This window comes from Rhinatrema bivittatum, chromosome 16, assembly GCF_901001135.1.
Source record: "Rhinatrema bivittatum chromosome 16, aRhiBiv1.1, whole genome shotgun sequence".
NCBI classification, from domain to species: Eukaryota; Metazoa; Chordata; class Amphibia; order Gymnophiona; family Rhinatrematidae; genus Rhinatrema; species Rhinatrema bivittatum.
Genome location: NC_042630.1, coordinates 6214648 through 6232674, shown reverse-complemented (window position 1 = coordinate 6232674; position 18027 = coordinate 6214648). Strand labels below are relative to the sequence as shown.

Here is an 18027-nt window from a genome sequence, read left to right as displayed (position 1 = left end):
CAGATGACATTTAATCTGGATAAATGCAAGGTGATGCATATAGGGAAAAATAACCCAAGCTATAGTTACACAATGTTAGGTTCCATATTAGGAGCTACTACCCAAGAAAGAGATCTAGGTGTCATAGTGGATAACACATTGAAATCGTCGGTTCAGTGTGCTGCAGCAGTCAAAAAAGCAAACAGAATGTTGGGAATTATTAGAAAGGGAATGGTGAATAAAACGGAAAATGTCATAATGCCTCTGTATCGCTCCATGGTGAGACCGCACCTTGAATACTGTGTACAATTCTGGTCGCCGCATCTCAAAAAAGATATAATTGTGATGGAGAAGGTACAGAGAAGGGCAACCAAAATGATAAGGGGAATGGAACAACTCCCCTATGAGGAAAGGCTGAAGAGGTTAGGACTTTTCAGCTTGGAGAAGAGACTGCTGAGGGGGGGATATGATAGAGGTGTTTAAAATCATGAGAGGTCTAGCATGGGTAAATGTGAATCTGTTATTTACTCTTTCAGATAATAGAAAGACTAGGGGGCACTCCATGAAGTTAGCATGGGGCACAATTAAAACTAATCGGAGAAAGTTCTTTTTTACTCAACGCACAATTAAACTCTGGAATTTGTTGCCAGAGGATGTGGTTAGTGCAGTTAGTGTAGCTGTGTTTAAAAAAGGATTGGATAAGTTCTTGGAGGAGAAGCCATTACCTGCTATTAAGTTGACTTAGAAAATAGCCACTGCCATTAGCAACGGTTACATGGGATAGACTTAGTTTTTGGGTACTTGCCAGGTTCTTATGGCCTGGATTGGCCACTGTTGGAAACAGGATGCTGGGCTTGATGGACCCTTGATGTGACCCAGCATGGCATGTTCTTATGTTCTTGGTGGAATTTCTCAAGCATTGTTGCCATGGAAAAGGGGTTCCTGTCCAACTCAAAGCACCAGGAGGATAAAATTAATTTGAGAGAAGAAAACCTCTTCCATAGCAGGCCCTCTCAAGATTTCTTGAAAAGCCCAGGCCATTTTCAGGACCCTAGCCATTATAAAAATAAAATATGAAGTTCTACTGACAGTCACCAGAGGGAACCATAAGAGTGGGAAATACTGTATAACCTTACTCAGAGACCAGGGAGATCTGGGCACTGTGTGTGTTTCCTGTAACAGTACAGTTTATAGCTAGATTCTTCAAAATAGCAATCTGATTGTTAATGGACTCTGAATCTGATTTTGGGGTTACTTTTAGGTCTTCTTTACTTTTAGCCCTAATATATTTTATTTCTTCATGTTTCACTTTTTAAAAAATAAAATGTGCTTTTTATTCAGGCCGATGCAATAAAATGTTTGTAAAAAACGTGCATCCAAATTGGGCACCCATTTTTTACCCTGCGCACATTTACCTCTCTTGGGCGCCCAATGCAATAGGCAAATGAGCTACTGTGCTAAAAAAGTCACGCTAGGGATAAATTGTGCGTCCCTAGCACATCCATGGCATTGAGTGCCCAGGAGAAGTGACTGTGTGCTTGTAAATCAAGCATCTGTTTTCCTAACTTGACTGCCATCAAGATTTTTTTTCCATGTTGCTGCTTTCTGTGGTTCCTCCTACTTAATATCGTAATAATATTAAGTCAGAGGAACCACAGAAAATCAGTATTTTCTGCTTTTCTGTTCATGGCTTAGGGCACTTCAAGACAATGCCAGCTCCAGGTCTGGCATGAATTTTTGAGGGGTAAAATGTGTGCACCGGGCGCACGGTGATTTTTTACATTGAGGGTACTAGTTAATAGCCTCAACAACGTGGCATTTACATGTGATGAACGCTATTAGTTACTCGCAGGTTTGGACGCACTGAAGTCATTGCATCAGGGGTTATGTACCAGCATCCAATTGCTGGTTAACCTGTGTGCTAGCCTGAGCACACGATATTGCATCGGCCTGTTTGTGTCTGTAAAAGATTTGAAAAATGTTTGCAAAGCAGCGCTCCCCATTTATTCAATGTGATAGTGATGGGTGTGGTTAATTAGAAGCAACTTTCAGGAGCTTTAAAAACGGCCTAGATCCTCTTCTCAATCCCAGCCCCTCTTCAGCACTCCTCACCCACTAGCCAAACCATTTCTGTCATCCCCCAGCCCTTCCTTACCCCCAGCCCAACCTCCTTCACCTTCTGCCCCTCTGCACATGGTGGCGTTTAGTAAATATGCTTTCGTTTTATGGTTCATCAGTATTTGTGTCCTATCCCCTTTGTCACTCTGGTGTAGGGGAAGGTTCTCTCCAAGGCAGAGTCCATTGGTGGAGTGCGTGGCTTGGGAAGATGCCCAGGATTTACTGAACATGGAAAGTCAATATCCTTTCTCACTTTAGGCGAGGGGTCCCCTGAAGAGCAGAGTTTCAGTACATGGTAGAACAATTAGTGTAAAATCCCAGGACTGAACAAAGCGACTAATCTCCCCAGGAAAATCTCAGGTGGCAAACTTCCATTTTAGATCCATTGGGGGGGGGTGCAGTTGGGGAATATTAATTCCAGGAGCATGAGCCATGGATTAAAGAAGTATCCGGTACCCACTGGACAAGATTACTGAAAACTTGTCTGGAACTTATTTGAGCTTGTGAAATCTTCCAAGAAGCACAGAGAACAGCCTGTCCTGGTCTCTCTGCCTGTCTTTGCATCTGATTCTCTCTCCTTTGTCAGTTTTCATCTTTTTAGCTGTCATTCTTAACCCAGACTGTCATCCTCTGGCCTAATTTGCCCTTCCATCTTTCATTTACACATTACATTCACTACATTGTTTTATAAGTATGGCGCGCCAGCTGAGCTAGGCCCTGGGATCGGTTTGCAGCTGGTGTGTGCGACCGTTTGCATGCAGGCCGGTGGCATGTAAGGTCCTCCTGTTCTTATGACCGTTTGCTTGCTTCTTGACCTTTGCTGGTAGGGGGGGGAGGGATGGTGGGGGGGTTTTTCCTGGGTGTATTATTGCTCACAGTGAGACATTCCAGCCATCAGTTGAGCCTGTTTACAATCTCAAGTTTCGCCCTGTGGCATACACACACACACACAAGAGGAAAAAGACTCCAGAGAGAGAATGTTGCCTTTCCCAAGTGCCTCTCTGTCTGGCCATAGATAACTGTAACCCTGAAAGAACTGGGGACTGGAGGAGAGGGAGGTGGGGGAAGGAAGAGAAAGATGAACTCCAGCCCCAGCCTGTTTTCTTCTTTCCGTGATCAACTGCATTGTTCCAAAGCTAACAACTGGCTCTCTTAAGTGGCTTGTACTGTCAAAAGTTAAGAGAGGTGACCTTGCTTTTCCATTGTTACCTGCCAAAACATTAATCTTATTTCACCTAGGGGCCATTCAAAGGCAGCTAAGACTTTACCTGCAGGAATTGTTATTAAATAGTGAGTAGCATAAAATAACCTTGTCCGTCCAGCTCTCGTGGATCTTATTACTGGAATACCCAGGGAGGAAGGGGAGTTGAGTGTCGGCAATTGGTCCCATTCTTAGATACTTCCATTTAATAGTTCCTTATCTTTGAGACTTTTGGACAGATCTTATCACTGTTGTGAGTTCTACAGATTTCATAAAATAATCACAGTGCTTCTAGCTAGTGTTTTCAATGAGCTGAGAGGGAAGTGTGCCTGCTGCTTCGGAAGGTGATTACTTAACTCTGTTAATGATGAACTTCAGAATGCTGTAAGGTAATAAGAACAATGAAAAGGTGAAACTTGTCAGTACAGGCACTGAAGGCAGAGGTGGTTTGACAGGCAACCAGCACAATAACATTGATTAGCCAGGATTTATCTGCAAACATTCATGCATCTCCCGGGTGTCCGATTTAACATTTAAATCGGGTGCTGAATGCAGTAAAAAGAAGGCGCTAGAGGAAACTGTGCGCCCCTAGCGCCTTCTCGGCATCGGGCGCCCAGGAGAGGTGGCTGTCAGCCAGTTAGGAACATGGACGCTCATCCCTTTTCCTAACCTGACTGCCGGCACACGTTTTTTTTTTAATTCTCCTATTTTGGTTCCTCCGACTTAATATCGCAATGATATTAAGTAAGAGGAATCGGAAAAAGAAACAGAAAAGCAGTGTTTTCTGCTTTTCTATCATTTTTTGGGATCCTCAAGAATTAACACCTGCTCTGGACAGGTGTTAATTTCTTCAGGTTAAAAGGTGAGCGTTGGGTGCTCATTTTTTTTAATTGGGGGAGAATAATAGCCTCATTATCATGCATTTGCATGTGATGAGTGCTATTTCCTTCCCGGGGTTTGGATGTGCATTTTGGATGCGCTAATCCCCTTATAGCATAAGGGGTTGTGGACGCACGTCCAACCACGGGTTAAACAATTCGCTCAGCTGAGTGCACTGTATTGCATCGGCCTAATTGCCAGCTCTCCTGCATCTTGGTTTGTGGATGTTTTACCTCCTCTGCCATGAGAAGCATTTTATCTCTTTCTGTATTATCATGCTTCCAAAGAATGTGTTTTCCAAGCCTTAAAATAATGACAAAAGGAGCAAAGGCCACTGTAGGGAGACAGGCGACATACTGAAAGTTTTAGGCTGCCTTTGGACGGTGGGGATGCTCCTGGGACATAAGAGCAGACACCAAAATACACTGTTTTCTGCTGCTACGCAGGAAAAAATCTAGGGAATTGTAGTGGACAACAAACTAAGCCCAAGCATTGAAATGGGCTGATGCAGTACTGTTAGCCTGCGTTTGGCCGTGCGTTTTCGATGCGCTATTTTTACCCCTTATACAGTATTCCCACACGATACATAATGCAAAATGTGCAGCAAAGCCGCACATTTTAATTTCGGCCAGCACCTGGAAAGTGTACAGAAAAGCAGAAAAAATTGCTTTTCTGTACACCCTCCAACTTAATATCATAGCGATATTAAGTTGGAGGCCCCCAAAATAAAAAAAAATAAAAAATCTGCCCGTGGCCCATGGGTTGGAAGACGGACGCTCAATTTTGCCGGCGTCCGTTTTCCGAACCCATGGCTGTCAGAGGGTTCGAGAACCAACGCCGGTAAAATTGAGCTTCGGCTGCCAAACCCACTGACAGCCGCCGCTTCTGTCAAAAAGGAGGCTGTCAGCGCCTCCTTTTACCGTGGGCCCTCATTTGCATGTGGGCCGATACTGAATCGTGTGCCCAGGACACTGGCCTGTGCGTGCGTCGGGAAAGCAGGCACTCGCCGGCTCTCCCGCACTTCTTGGCAGACAGCAGCCACTAAAATGCTGGCATGTGTGGAAGAAAGGGTGAAGATGCAATTTTGCCATTGTACAGGGCACCAGATGGGTCACATTGGGCTCTTGGATACAGTTATATCTCCCACACATTAAAAACTGAATCAAAGTTCTAGAAAAACTGCAGAGAAGAGACATTAAATCGAAGGAATGGAGAGACTGAAACCCATCAGGTTAGTTCTCTCGTTTTCAAGAGAAAAAAAGTTGAGAGAGGACATGATTACACTGTATGTACACATAAGAAAGGTCATAGAAGGATTTTTCAAGTAGATGACTTACCCTCATGGCAGCCAGCAGAACACTGGAGCACCCTCTGAGATCAGGGAGATGTCAGTTTCTTTATCCTCAGAGGAAGCACTTATTTTCCTAAACTAACAGGAATAGAAATAGGGAGTATAGGTCAGAGTGAGTTATCCTGGCAACTTAGTGATGCACAAGATTAAGAAGTGATTAGAAGGGACGCGCTAGTGTCCCTAGCGCCTCCTTTTGCCTGTTTCTACCACCGGGCCTCATTTAAATACAGAATCACACGCACAGGCGAGTGGCCTGTGCGCACGCAGCTCTCCCACGGACTTTACTGAATCGGCCCGTAAAAGAACAGTGGGTATGAGAATAGTTGATTGGGAATCACAAACAAAGGAGGGAGAGCCCACTCCCACAGGGATGAAAGCGTATCTGTAAAATGCCTAGCAGCCTGGACTCTTGAAGAGGGTAATTTTAGAAACTGCTGTGCACGTTTAGGTAAAGTCAGCACGTTCTTTTTGTGCACAGGCTTTAACAAAGTGAAAGTATAAGCAACGTCTGCTTTGAAAATCTGCAGGTAAAAGGCCCGGATAAACTCACAGATTAACACGCACCAAGCTATGTCTCCTCTTTAGAGGCATAACTCGTGGGGTAAGCATAAGTGCATGCTTTCTAAAATCAAAAGCGTGCCCATCGATTCCAAATCCACCCCCAGTTTGCATCAAAGAAGACACGTAACTTGGTTGCACAAATACATTTCCGTGCACAGAGCCCTCTGACTAATTTCTACCAGCTATTTCTGCGCATAAAACCCCCATTTTGAGTCTTCAGCCCAAAATAGTTAGGATTAAGGTAGCATAGTTGGTCTTCGCACTACCGGAAAACTGTAAGCATTTGTGTGAAACTGATTCAAGGATAAGCTGAGTGGACGGGGCTGACTTAATTCATGCATTCTCCCAGTTACAATACCTGGAAGCAAAACATCCAGAGGAGCTACATAAGCAACAAGGAGACAGAAACCATAAACTGAAGAAACGAGTCATGGATTATGGGAGTCTCAGAGAAATGGGAGGGACTGCATCCAGTGATATTTATTTTCTAGTTGTGTTTAAAAATAATCTTTTACTTGAAATTTAAACACAACTTGATCAAGCTCTATAGAGTGCATGGAACTCTTGCCCCAATAATGAGTGATGGCAGAAGGCTTCAGGCTGCAATTGTATGACTTTGGGGGACAAACAGATGTTCAATGCAGCTCCCAAGATGAAAGAGGCGACAAAGCAAAGATGAAGAGTTTGTTCTGTTCACCTGGATTACAGAAAAGGCAGAATTTAGAAAATGAAAAAGGAACAGAGAGCAAGGTGTCCGCTAAGCCATGCTCCACCTGGCAACGTTAAGGATGCACTCACTATGGCAGGAAATTGCCTTTTATTGTTAACTTGGCAGATTCCTCCTGCACTTTTGGACTTCTAGCTCAATCCCCTGACACGTCTTCATTCAGAAAGACGCAGGATTCCCCTCCCCACCTATTTCTTATCCCCCAACTTGTTCCAGAGATCGTCTTCAGAAAAAGCTGGAGTCTATCTGTGAATTGCTATCATAAATGTGTGCACAAAAAAGTCACATGGCCGACCGCAAAATGCCACTCTCGTCTCATCATATATATAGAAATGTAGAAACATAGAAATGACGGCAGAAGAAGACCAAACGGTCCATCATGTACCATCTAGGTAAATATATTCAAACCGGGCACCCAATGTCAAAAACATCCTCACAGGGTCACATCATTTTTTATATTTTTACATATACAATATATGCAAATAAACAGTGCAATCAGCAATTCACAAAAAATTGATAAAGCAACAATATATGTCAAAAAAGGAAATAATCACAGGGAGACTCTAGCTTTTTTGGGGTACATAAGAACATGCCATACCGGGTCAGACCAAGGGTCCATCAAGCCCAGCATCCTGTTTCCAATAGTGGCCAATCCAGGCCATAAGAACCTGGCAAGTACCCAAAAACTAAGTCTATTCCATGTTACCGTTGCTAGTAATAGCAGTGGCTATTTTCTAAGTCAACTTAATTAATAGCAGGTAATGGACTTCTCCTCCAAGAACTTATCAAATACCCTTGTTATTTTGCTGATAAAATAAATTATTGCAAACAGGAGATTATGGCAGTAGATTCCGCCCCTGCCTGATCTTTCTTCTATGAAGATTCTCTCAGTTTCTTCTGACAGAGACAGTCTTTATAAATACAACTACTTTCTTACCATGCAGAAAATTAAAAGGAATATGGCAGACTCTACTGGTTTCCTGGGCAGGCATGATTAGTCATCTGAGAGTGAATATTGTGGCTTGAATGCTATATCTTTTTCAGCGTTTACCTTGTGATATTGCAAATAAAAGTTATTTCCAGGGTTGCAAAGTTGTATGCCCACGTTTGTATGAAACTGGAATGTGCATGACACAAGAAGCACGATTCTGGTTCAGACCAAAAGTCCATGGAGTCCGGCAGCCTGTCTCCGACATTGACTAATCCGGGTTACTTGGAAATAGCAGCAGATCACTCCCAGGACTAAACGGTGGTGGTCCCCAGATCTGCCTGGCTAATAATTGTTGATGGATTCCCCCCCCCCCCCCCCCGTCTTAAACTATCGGGCACGTGAAGATAAATAACATAGGTGGAATGGCTTTACCTGATCTCAGGTGCTACTTGGCCTGTTTACTGCTGTGGGTGGGGGAATGCGGGGTGACTCATGTCCCTTAGAGATCTTTAGATGCCTCTTTCACAGAGGAATTTCAATAAGGGGTCCCTCTATTTCCTTGAGCCACAGACCCTCTTAGTTCAAAAGGTGCGTCAAGCCAACCCGGTCATCCGCACTGTTAAGGTTTGGTTTTAAGCTTGCAGATTCCTTGGTCTTGAGCGAGAGGTTGCCTTTAAGGAATAAGCCTGGTCTTTTCAGCTTTAATTTTTTAATTTTTACGCCCTCCTTTTGCATATGTGGAGAAAGTGGAACCTGAAATTTATTTTCCTTCTCTCTGATACTACAGTCAGATCAATTGTTGGGTTGGTTTGTGCATTTCGCATTCCTAGACAAGTGGCTAGGTTTGGGCTGGTCCCTTGGTAGACCCACTAGGCTGGAGCGGATTCTGAACTTCCTTCTTCAGGTGACTCACTGCTGCTGCAGCTCTGGACAATGTCATTAGGGCAGTGTCTGGGTCACAGTACACAAGGTTTCTGGTTGTGACAGGAAGAAAAGGATGAGCGATTAGCTTGTTAAAGAGCCTTTATTTTTCAGTAAATGTTCTGCTCCGGGGACGTAGGTCACTTGGCGTGGATTCACACATGTGGTGATGGCCGACACTTCACTTGCCCTGGCTTCTTCCATTGTCCTTCTGGCTTTTTTGAGGGAAACCTGAAACTGTCTAAAATTGCGAAAAGGTTTAGCCCATCCTTTGCTTCATGCAGCTTGGAATATCATTTTGCTAATGACCAGAGGTTGCCTCCCTATTTGAAATACCGTGGAGACACCAAGTCAGCAATATAGTTGCTCATGAAAGAGAGACTGTTTTTACTTGCAGGCAGATTGGTCTTTCTCCGCTGACAGATTATGTGTTTGTATGTAACACAATCTCGTCTGGGACTCTTCTCGGAACTTTTCTCACCCAGTGGTAGGGATTTAGTTTGTTTGGAATAGACGGTATTCTTTTTGCTTGTTTGGCCATCAGATGTTTAATTCTCTGTCGGTATGATTACGCTGAAACTGGAGCGTTTGAACAGAAAACATAACAAGGGCGTATGGGCAGGGGAGCCACTAGAGTTCAAGCCACCACAGACACTGCTGCTTCCTCAGGGCCACCCTCACGCAATCCTTGGTAAAATGAGGCTGGGCGGCTGCCATGGTAGGGAGTAGCCCTTTAGGAAGTGGATCTAAAAAAGAGAGATCCCAGTCTTCCTGTTGTGTAATGCCACAGACAACGCCTTCCTTCTCGTGCTTGCCAAGGGAAACTATTTAACCTCTGAAATGCTCCCGCCAATTTTTGCCGTGCCGATCCCAAAACCACCTTGCCCATGCAGTCTGACTCCTTTGGGGGCTGCCGCTCCCCTCCTGTTTCTAGTTCAGGTCCCCTGGCCTTAGCAGGGATTTGTCTGGGTAAACAGAGAATGGGTCAGATCACCACATGAGCCTTTCGCATAGTCCAACATCATCATCTCCTTGCTCCAAAGGTGAAGCTTCTCCTCCCGTATAAATAAATAGCACTAATATTGCCAATCTCCCTTCAGGGGAGGGCTCTGCAATCTCTGAGCACAAAGCCACAGATGCCTCTTCTAGCTCCTGGAGGTGAGAGCAGAACTGGATTCTGTCCTCCAAATGAGGCCTCCCTGAAGCTTTACCTAAGGCATGATGCATGGGGCCAGAGCTAGGACGAGGGGGGGCGGTTACCCCCAGGTGTCAAGCCCACAGGGGCGTCATCAGCAGAGCTGGTTTTACCTATGGGCAGAGGTACACAAGGTTCTGCCTTGATGACTCTCCCCTCCCAGGTATCGTGCAAGGAACAGGATGGTGAGGGAGATGAGCCTGGAGCAGACAGTGCAAAGCACAGAAGAGCCATCTGCTCCCTAATCTAGCACCCACTTTTCTCTTGCTCCCCCTCCCTTCCTGTCTGCAGGGACCAGGAATGGGGTGAAGGGGAAAGGGATAAGCTGGAGTGAATGGCACATCAAAGAAAAATTCAGTTGTTTATTTCCATTTCTTATTCTGTATTTGGTGAGGGTCTATGTGTGTGATGGAGGTGAAGAATTCTGCTAGCCTGTAAGTTCTCTGTAGGGATCTGCAGCGGTCCAGCTTTTTTTGCTTTCCCACTAGAAGGTGTATTGGTGTTTTAGGGCCAGGTGGAAAATTTGCAGTGTTACCTTTTCATACAGGATTGTTGCTATTTGAGTTCTGGGAGTTAGTGCTATTTTGGGATGGCAGGTTTGCTATATAGGTTCTATGATTTTTTATTTTTTACAGTGTTTTGTGTTATGTTACAACATGCCAGGTAATGGAGGGACTTGGTGTCACTGTTACTGAAATGACGATATAGTTTGACCGTTTTTCCTATGGTGAGTAGTAAGGGAAGAAAATTCCAGTTCAGCCCAGCCAGCCGTTTTCGATTAACTTCAACCAATGTAGTATGAATGTCTTTTAATTGATAAATGTAGGTATTTGTTAGGATTTTTTTCCAGTCTTATCTCCAAAATTCGCAGATGACGTGTTCATCAGATATGGTGATATGATTTCTGGAAATTATTTATGTATGATATATATATATATATATATATATATATATATATATATATATAAAAGTAGGATTTGTATATGATATATGATATGATATATATATATATATATATATATATATATAAAAGTAGGATTTGTGTATGATATATGAGATATATATATATATATATAAAAGTAGGATTTGTATATGATATATATATATATATATATATATATAAAAGTAGGATTTGTATATGATATATATATACACACACACATACAAAACAAAAGTTCTTATTTAAAAGTATAATTTAAGTTAATTTAAATTAAAGTATAATTTAAATTAACATACTCCAAAGGGGGGCAAGGATTAATCCTTGCCCCCCTTTGGAGTATGTAACTTACCTTTTGTAACTCCCCCTGCATAGCATTAACCCTGCCCCCCCTTTGGAGTATGTAACTTACCATTTGCCGTTTGAACTCATTTTATCCCTCTAGATATAGTTATTTATATATATATAGTTGCTCTTTATTTGTTGTTGAATCTATTTAACCGATGTTTACATTCCTATATTTTCTTGCCTCTGCTTTAGTTATTCTCTTCAGTCATCTTCCCTTTACCTTTCCTCGCTTTGGTTAATATGTGAACCGACATGATGTGCCTTTCTAATGTCGGTATCTAAAAATTACTAAATAAAATAAATAAATAAATGAAGTAGGATGTTCTGGGAAGGGCTGTGATGGGAACATTATGATTGAGTTTAATTATCACAATTTCAGGGACGCCTACAGGCCTGACAATTAATTGGGGAGGGGGCACCAGGTTAAAAGGCTGAAAAAACTAAGGAAGAGGTTCCCAAACCTGCCCTGGGGTCCCCTAAGCCACTCGGGTTTTCAGGCTGCGGTGATGCGAAGCTGGTGAGAGAGGGGGCTCAGGGCTGCCTCGGGGCCTGTGGGTACGGGATGAGGAGGGGGGGGGGGGTGTTTGCTGCTGGGTAGAAGGTTGGGGGCAGGGGGAGGGATAGAGGAGAGGTGACCCTGCTGCTGGGCAGGGAATGGGGGAGGTACAGAAAAAAGGGATGCCTGAGAAGGAGAGAGTGGAGGAGAAAGAGATGAAAGCAGGTGGGGGAGAGAAAGGGAACGCAGGTTAAGGGGTGAATGGGGGATGCAGTGGAAGGAGTGAATTTTGGGGAGGGGAAGGAATGGGGGGGGGAGATAAAGGAGATTCTGGACGAGGGGGTGGGAGAATAGACAGGCCGATTCAGTAAAAGTCACTAGCGCGTCCCTAGCGCCTTTTTGACAGAATCGGCAGCTGTCAGCGGGTTTGTCAGCCGATGCTCAATTTTACCGGCGTCGGTTCTCAAACCCGCCGCTGACAGCTTCGGGTTCAGAAAACGGACGCCAGCAAAATTGAGCATCCATCTTCCGACCCGCGGGCCGATTTTTAACTTTTTTAACTTTTTTTTTACTTTTGGGGCCTCCGACTTAATTTCACTATGATATTAAGTCGGAGGGTGTATAGATTTTTCTGCTTTTCTGTGCACTTTCCTGGTGCCGGCTGAAATTAACGCCAACCTTTGGGCAGGAGTTAATTTCTGAAAGTAAAATGTGCGGCTTGGCTGCACATTTTGCTTTCTGTATTGCGCGGGAATGACTAATAGGGCCATCAGCATGCATTTGCATGTTGCGGGCACTATTAGTTTCAGGGGGGTTGGCCGCGCGTTTTACACGCGCTATTACTCCTTACTGAATAAGGGGTAAAAAATAGCGCGTTAAAAACGCGCATGCAAACGCAGGCTAACAGTGCGCTCCGCTGTACTGTATCGGCCTGAGAGAGAGTAGGATACTGGGTGGGAGGGAGGGAATTGTAAATATCTGTCCCGGGTGCAGAAAAAGCTGGGCCTGTCACTGCATGGGGGGAGGGGCCACATCGCTCCATGTCCAGGACTTTCTGGTCCTGGCAGGCACTGGAATGAACCCCCCCCCCACCCTCGGCTATGGGAGCGGGGGCAGCGCCTGCTTTGGGTGTTGGAGGCTCCCCCCCGGGCTCTTTCCACTCCCCCCGGGCCGTGCAAACCGTGCACCTGAGCTGGGGGAGCAGCCGGGAAGCTTTCCAGCAGAATGGACCGTGCGGAGTTTTCTGCAGGGTAGGGCTGGGCGCCCGTTCCAGTGAACTTTTTGCCAAACGCGTTGAAACCAGGGTTGAAGTTTGCTGCAGCGCCACCTCGGGGACCCCTGGGCTCAGCCCCCTCTGCTTCGTGGATGGAGATGCCCGGGCGAGGTGGGTGGGGGGAGGGAGTGCCTTCTGGGCGTTTCAGTAGGGAGCTGCTGCATACGAGGGGAGGGAGAGGAAGGGGTGAGAGAAAGGGGAAGCTGCGTTCAGGTTTTGGGGGGGGGGGGGGGGGGCTAAAGAAAGGTGGGAAGGAGAGGGAGGACCTGAAGAAGTCACAGTGCGAGCCGATGCGGCAGTCAGTCTTCCACGATGGGTGAGGGCTGCTTTTTCTTTACATATATTTATATATTATATTATATTATATTATATATGTACGATATGATCTCTATGTAAATGCCCTGCCGGCCCCCAGGAGCCAACGCTCAGGCACCGGTGCGGGCGCTCTCCGGCAGCCCAGGCTCTCGGGCCCTCCCTCTCCTTTGCATGCAGGGGGCAGGATTGGAAAAGGAAAAAGGCTGGGAGGAGCAGGAGCCCGAGGGAGGGACCCGGCACGGAGTTAAAGAGCCGAGGAGGCAGGCGGGCAGGCAGCGAGAGCTCTCTCCCGGCGCAGGCTGCAGCAGGTGGCTCGCCCTCTGCCCCCAGCTCACTTCTTCTCTCCCTCCTTTTCTGGTTTCTTTGCTTTTTTTTTTTTTTAGCAAAGAGGTGGTCAGTGCTTTGCTGCCCCCCCCACCCCCAGAGATGGAAGAGGGTGCCAGGCTCAGGAGCAATGCTGACAAGACCTCCGGGCCCCAGGCGGGCACGGAGAGCGCGTCCGGATCCAGTTCTGGTGCCGGCGTGGCCCTGAAGAAGGAGATCGGCTTGGTCAGCGCCTGCGGCATCATCGTGGGTGAGTCGTGGCCGTGGGTGGGGTGGGCACCTCGTACACCTCGTACACCTCCAAACCCCCCCCCCCCCCCAAACTAAGCTGGTGCCACAGGGTTACGCAGCCCTGCGCGGCAGCAAGGAGAGAGAGGGGGGGGGGAGGAGGAGGGAGCCCCTGTGAAACAGAAAACCCGAAGCACGGGGGCAGACCATGCTGCGCTGCTTGATGGATGCAGGGACGGTTCAGAAAGTTCCTGCCCTGTAGAGCTGAGGGTCCCTTTCTTCCTGGGGCTGAAGACACAGAGCCGGCTGGGGTGCTCTGGTTATTCCCAGACTCCCTCCCAGTACCTGGGGAGTCTGTGAGTATCCTCCGGACTGGGGCATGAGAGACAGGGAGGTGGGACACAGCCTGCTCCTTCCCACAGGCACCGTCACGCGCAGACACAGAGCTGTGGAAGTGGTGGATTTGGGTTTTCTGGATGCTGGTCAGCACCACGGTGTCTTCTCGGCATTTCCCTTTCTTTGCCTTTTTTTTTTCTTTTTTCTTTGGAGGGGGAGGGGGAATTGCTGGGGACCACCGAGGAAGTGCAAGAAACGCAGGAGAGGCCCTGCACGCAGGCTCCCTGACGAGAGACAGATGTGAAGGAAGGAGGGGAGAGAGAGAGGTCGAGCGCGATGGGTGCCAGCCAAATGCGAGGGGGGGGGGAGAGAGAGGCGGCGAGCGATGCATCCCTGACGAGAGAATGGCGAGAGGCTGCACGCGACGCCTCCCCGATAAGAGCCAGATCGGAGGAAAGGAAGGAGGCGAGGGGCTACGCGCGATGTCTCCCTGCTGAGAGCCGGACGGGAAGTGGTTAGAAGGGAGAAACGGCGCCTTGTGGCCGTGGTGCACGGAGGTGGAGGAGAATCCAATGTGAGAGCCCCGTGCATGCCCAGGGTAACATATGGCACCCCCCCCCCCTCCCTCCCCTCGGCTCTTTCATGGTTTTTTTTTTCATGCCTCCTCCTTGCTGGTGACTCTTGCTTGCTTCAAGTCTCTCCCATTTACCAGCCCAGCGCTTCCAGATTCCATCTCACATTTACCCAGAAATATTTTATGTGCGCTACGTGGGGGGGCCACACGAGGCGCTGTTATCATCAGCGGGGTACACGGAGGCAGGAAGGGATTAAGCGAGCTGCCCCGGGGTTCTTGCAGCGTGTCACTGGCAGAGCTGGGATCAGAAAGGATGCACACAACACGCTGGGCGACAAGATGGCCCCGGTGGCCAGCTGAGCCGGTATTGGTTTTTGCCCTCTACTGGGCAGGGACTTGCAGTTTGTCTGGATCCTCCCGGGAAGCCCGCAGCCGGTCAGGTTTTCAGGATATCCCTGCGTGAGCTCACTGTGGGAATCCTGAAAAACTGGACTGGCCAAGGGGGAGGTCACTGGGACCAGACTGGGAAGCCCTACTCCTAAGCAAAAGATGACCGCAAGCCGCCAGCCACACCGCCAGCCACACCGCCCGGCACCCGATGTAACCCAGGAGACCCCGTAACCAGTGGAAAACATTCTACGGATGAAATGATGGCATGGTGGCTTAACACTGCTGGCAGACCCCTCCTTCCCAGAATTCCTTTCCAGGCCTGACAAGGAGCGAGGCCTCTTGATGTATTGAACGCTCTTCGGATGTTATGGAGCTTTGGCCTGCATCCTAATATTTATTGATCTCCCGCACAGCGGGATGGTTCAGCAGTGTCCATGCGCACCTGCCTTCCAGTCCCCAGTACTATTACCCCCGTGCCTCTCACGGGAGTCCCCCCTTCCCGAAGTACCAGGCACGTGGCACGCTTAATTACCGATCTCCTAGCTGCCTGGAGGGATCAGAGCAAGGCGTGCCAACTCCTTAAGTAGCTGGAAGACTCGCTCAGCATTTTTCTGATGCACGGGCAGGGAGGTGGCCTTGCGCAGTGCGCACCACTGCAGTCGTAAGTCCTGGTGTATTAGGCACCCAGCGCACACAAGGGGTGCCGCTCTGTACACACGCAACGCGCGCGTCGTGCACATCTGTGCCTGTGACACTTCTCACCCTTAAAGATGTGCCATGTCTGTGTCGTTGATGAGTGCTTTGTTCCCATGTCGATATCGCGCTAGAGGAAGAGGGCTCTTCCACTTGGGCGTCTGTAAGGAGAGTTGGGATTTTGCTAAAGAAATGCGCTGCGTGCGGGTAGAGGTACGTGGAGCAGCAGCATCCCACTCACGTCATGTTCTGAGCGTGCACGTCGGTATTTCCCTTGAGAGTGAGATACGCATCGTGTCGGTAGGTTGGGTGCGTATTGGCGTTATCTTGCTAAAGACATGTTGCGTGTGACACTTTGTGTGTGGTGTGTCTGCGTAAACAGCAGGATTGTGCTTCATATTCCTAGACCGGGGGGGATTACAGCCAGGGACCAGTCAGGCTATGAATAATGGATGATGCTGTGACATCAATGGATGAAGAAAGCTTTTAATATATAACCCATGCTGTGCGAAGCTATTTATAGCCCGGGCCAGAAGTAACGAGCCACGCCATTGGGCTGGCGGCGCACACTGAGCAGAAGGTAACCTCGTGGGACTTAACCAGATCCCTCTGATGTTTTCTCTCTCCGTTCCAGCCTGGATATCTTTGATTAAAGCAGATCAGATCGCTGCGAAGCTGCTGTTGTTCCCATGGTGTTTTATGTATTCCTCTTTGAGCCCTACTGGGAGAAGCTAGCACACACCTTGTCGTCACTAGATGAGGAGTGTTGCCGAGAGTAACGCTGACGTCTGAAGGAGGGAAGTGTGTGTGTGTGTGTGTGTGCGTGGTCTCCAGACCTTGCGTGTATCACCGTCTTCATGTGGCCTTCCTGTCGGGCCAGTAGGAAGGCTTGGGTGTCCAGCCCTCGAGGGCCGCAAACCGATCTGGTTTTTCAGAGGAACCCTAATGAATATGCATGAGATAAATCTGCATGCACTGCCTCAGTTGTGTGCAGATCTGTCTCATGTATGTTCCTTAGAGATATCCTAAAAACCAGGCCGGTTTGTGGCCCTCGAGGGCCGGAGTTGGGCAGCCCTGCTGTAAGGGAGCCATTGTTCCCCCCCCCACCCCTGTGGACCCCTGGGAGCAGACTGCTTGTCACGTCAAGGGGCTTCCTCTGCAAGGTATCATGCGTAAGACACGGAGAACATTTCCCCTGCTGCAGGGTTTCCCCAAACCTGTTCTGGTGGCCCCCTCCCCCAGCCAGTTTTCAATGTACGCGTGCGAGATCAGCACGCGCATTCGTCTCGTTGATTGTGAATATCCTGGAAACTTGGCTGGCTGTGCGGTCAGAAGGGCCCAGGGGACAGCCCCAGTTGACTGGAGGAAGCTTAAGATGGTGGGACAGCAGGTATAACCCATCTAGTTTCGGTTCATGCTCCCTTCCTGCTGCGGTACCCTGAGGATGTGGGGGCCTCCCTGACCGCATGCAGTACTGCCGGCCAGCCTCGCCGGTGATTCCTGCGCAGAGATTACTACCTTTCTATTTGTTTTCCTGATGGCTACACCTTTTTTTTGCGTTTGATCTCAGTGGGCACGCTTTTCTCTCTCTCTCTTCAAGACATCACCTGAGGGACGAGACCTTGCTAGTCCCGGAAGGTTGCCTACCCCCCGTGTCTTTATTGGAGCTCTGATAACTGCGTGGTAGAAAGTGGATTGCCTGCAGGCCGAGCCTCGGCGGCTACCTAGGACCCTTCCTGACATCCCAAGGCACGACCTGCGTGCTCTTGAGAGTGTAAATCCCCTTGGCTTTTTCTTTATTTCAGGAGGGCTTTCTCGCGCGCCTCGCTCACTAGCCTCTCGGTCTCTTTCTCGTTTACCTTCTTTCTGAAGCTCATGAGGTGTTGCACGCGCAGGCGACGAATCGAGGTGCGCTTGGGTGTTGGTTTAATCGGGCCGCTGGCGCCTGCGACCACTGGGGACTCTTTCAGCATCTTTTTCTGCCACGTGTTCTTGGCCTCCGATTGCATCTTTCAGCACTTGATGATCCTCTCTTTCTCCATGTGCGATACAGAAGAGTCGCTTGCTCAGGGCAGGAGTGGGAAGTGCTCTCTTCTGGGACGGTGCAGCGCTGTATTAGCTCATGGCTCCATGGGGGGGTTCTTTCTGTGTCCGTGGCTTGTTTCTGGGTCATCGGATCATGTTGTGTGCTTACTGTTGTGGTATTCTTTCTGTGTCCTTGGGTTAAGGATAACGCCATGGCCCTTATTC

At 48.0% G+C, this 18027-nt stretch overlaps 1 protein-coding gene across 4 annotated transcripts in view; it reads left to right on the top strand.

The window, feature by feature from the left end:
* SLC7A8 (solute carrier family 7 member 8) overlaps nucleotides 1–18027 on the top strand; it is a 47606-nt gene that overhangs the window by 2910 nt on the left and 26669 nt on the right. Inside the window, exons 1-2 of one of the 4 annotated variants that reach the window (XM_029582014.1) lie at nucleotides 12748–12894; nucleotides 13616–13806. In XM_029582014.1, the coding sequence (XP_029437874.1) occupies nucleotides 12869–12894; nucleotides 13616–13806 (217 nt within the window). In that variant the 5' untranslated portion in view covers nucleotides 12748–12868. Of the gene's footprint in view, nucleotides 1–12747; nucleotides 12895–13147; nucleotides 13234–13615; nucleotides 13807–18027 lie in introns of those variants that run through there. The other 3 variants (XM_029582013.1, XM_029582015.1, XM_029582016.1) reach the window with 3 other exon arrangements.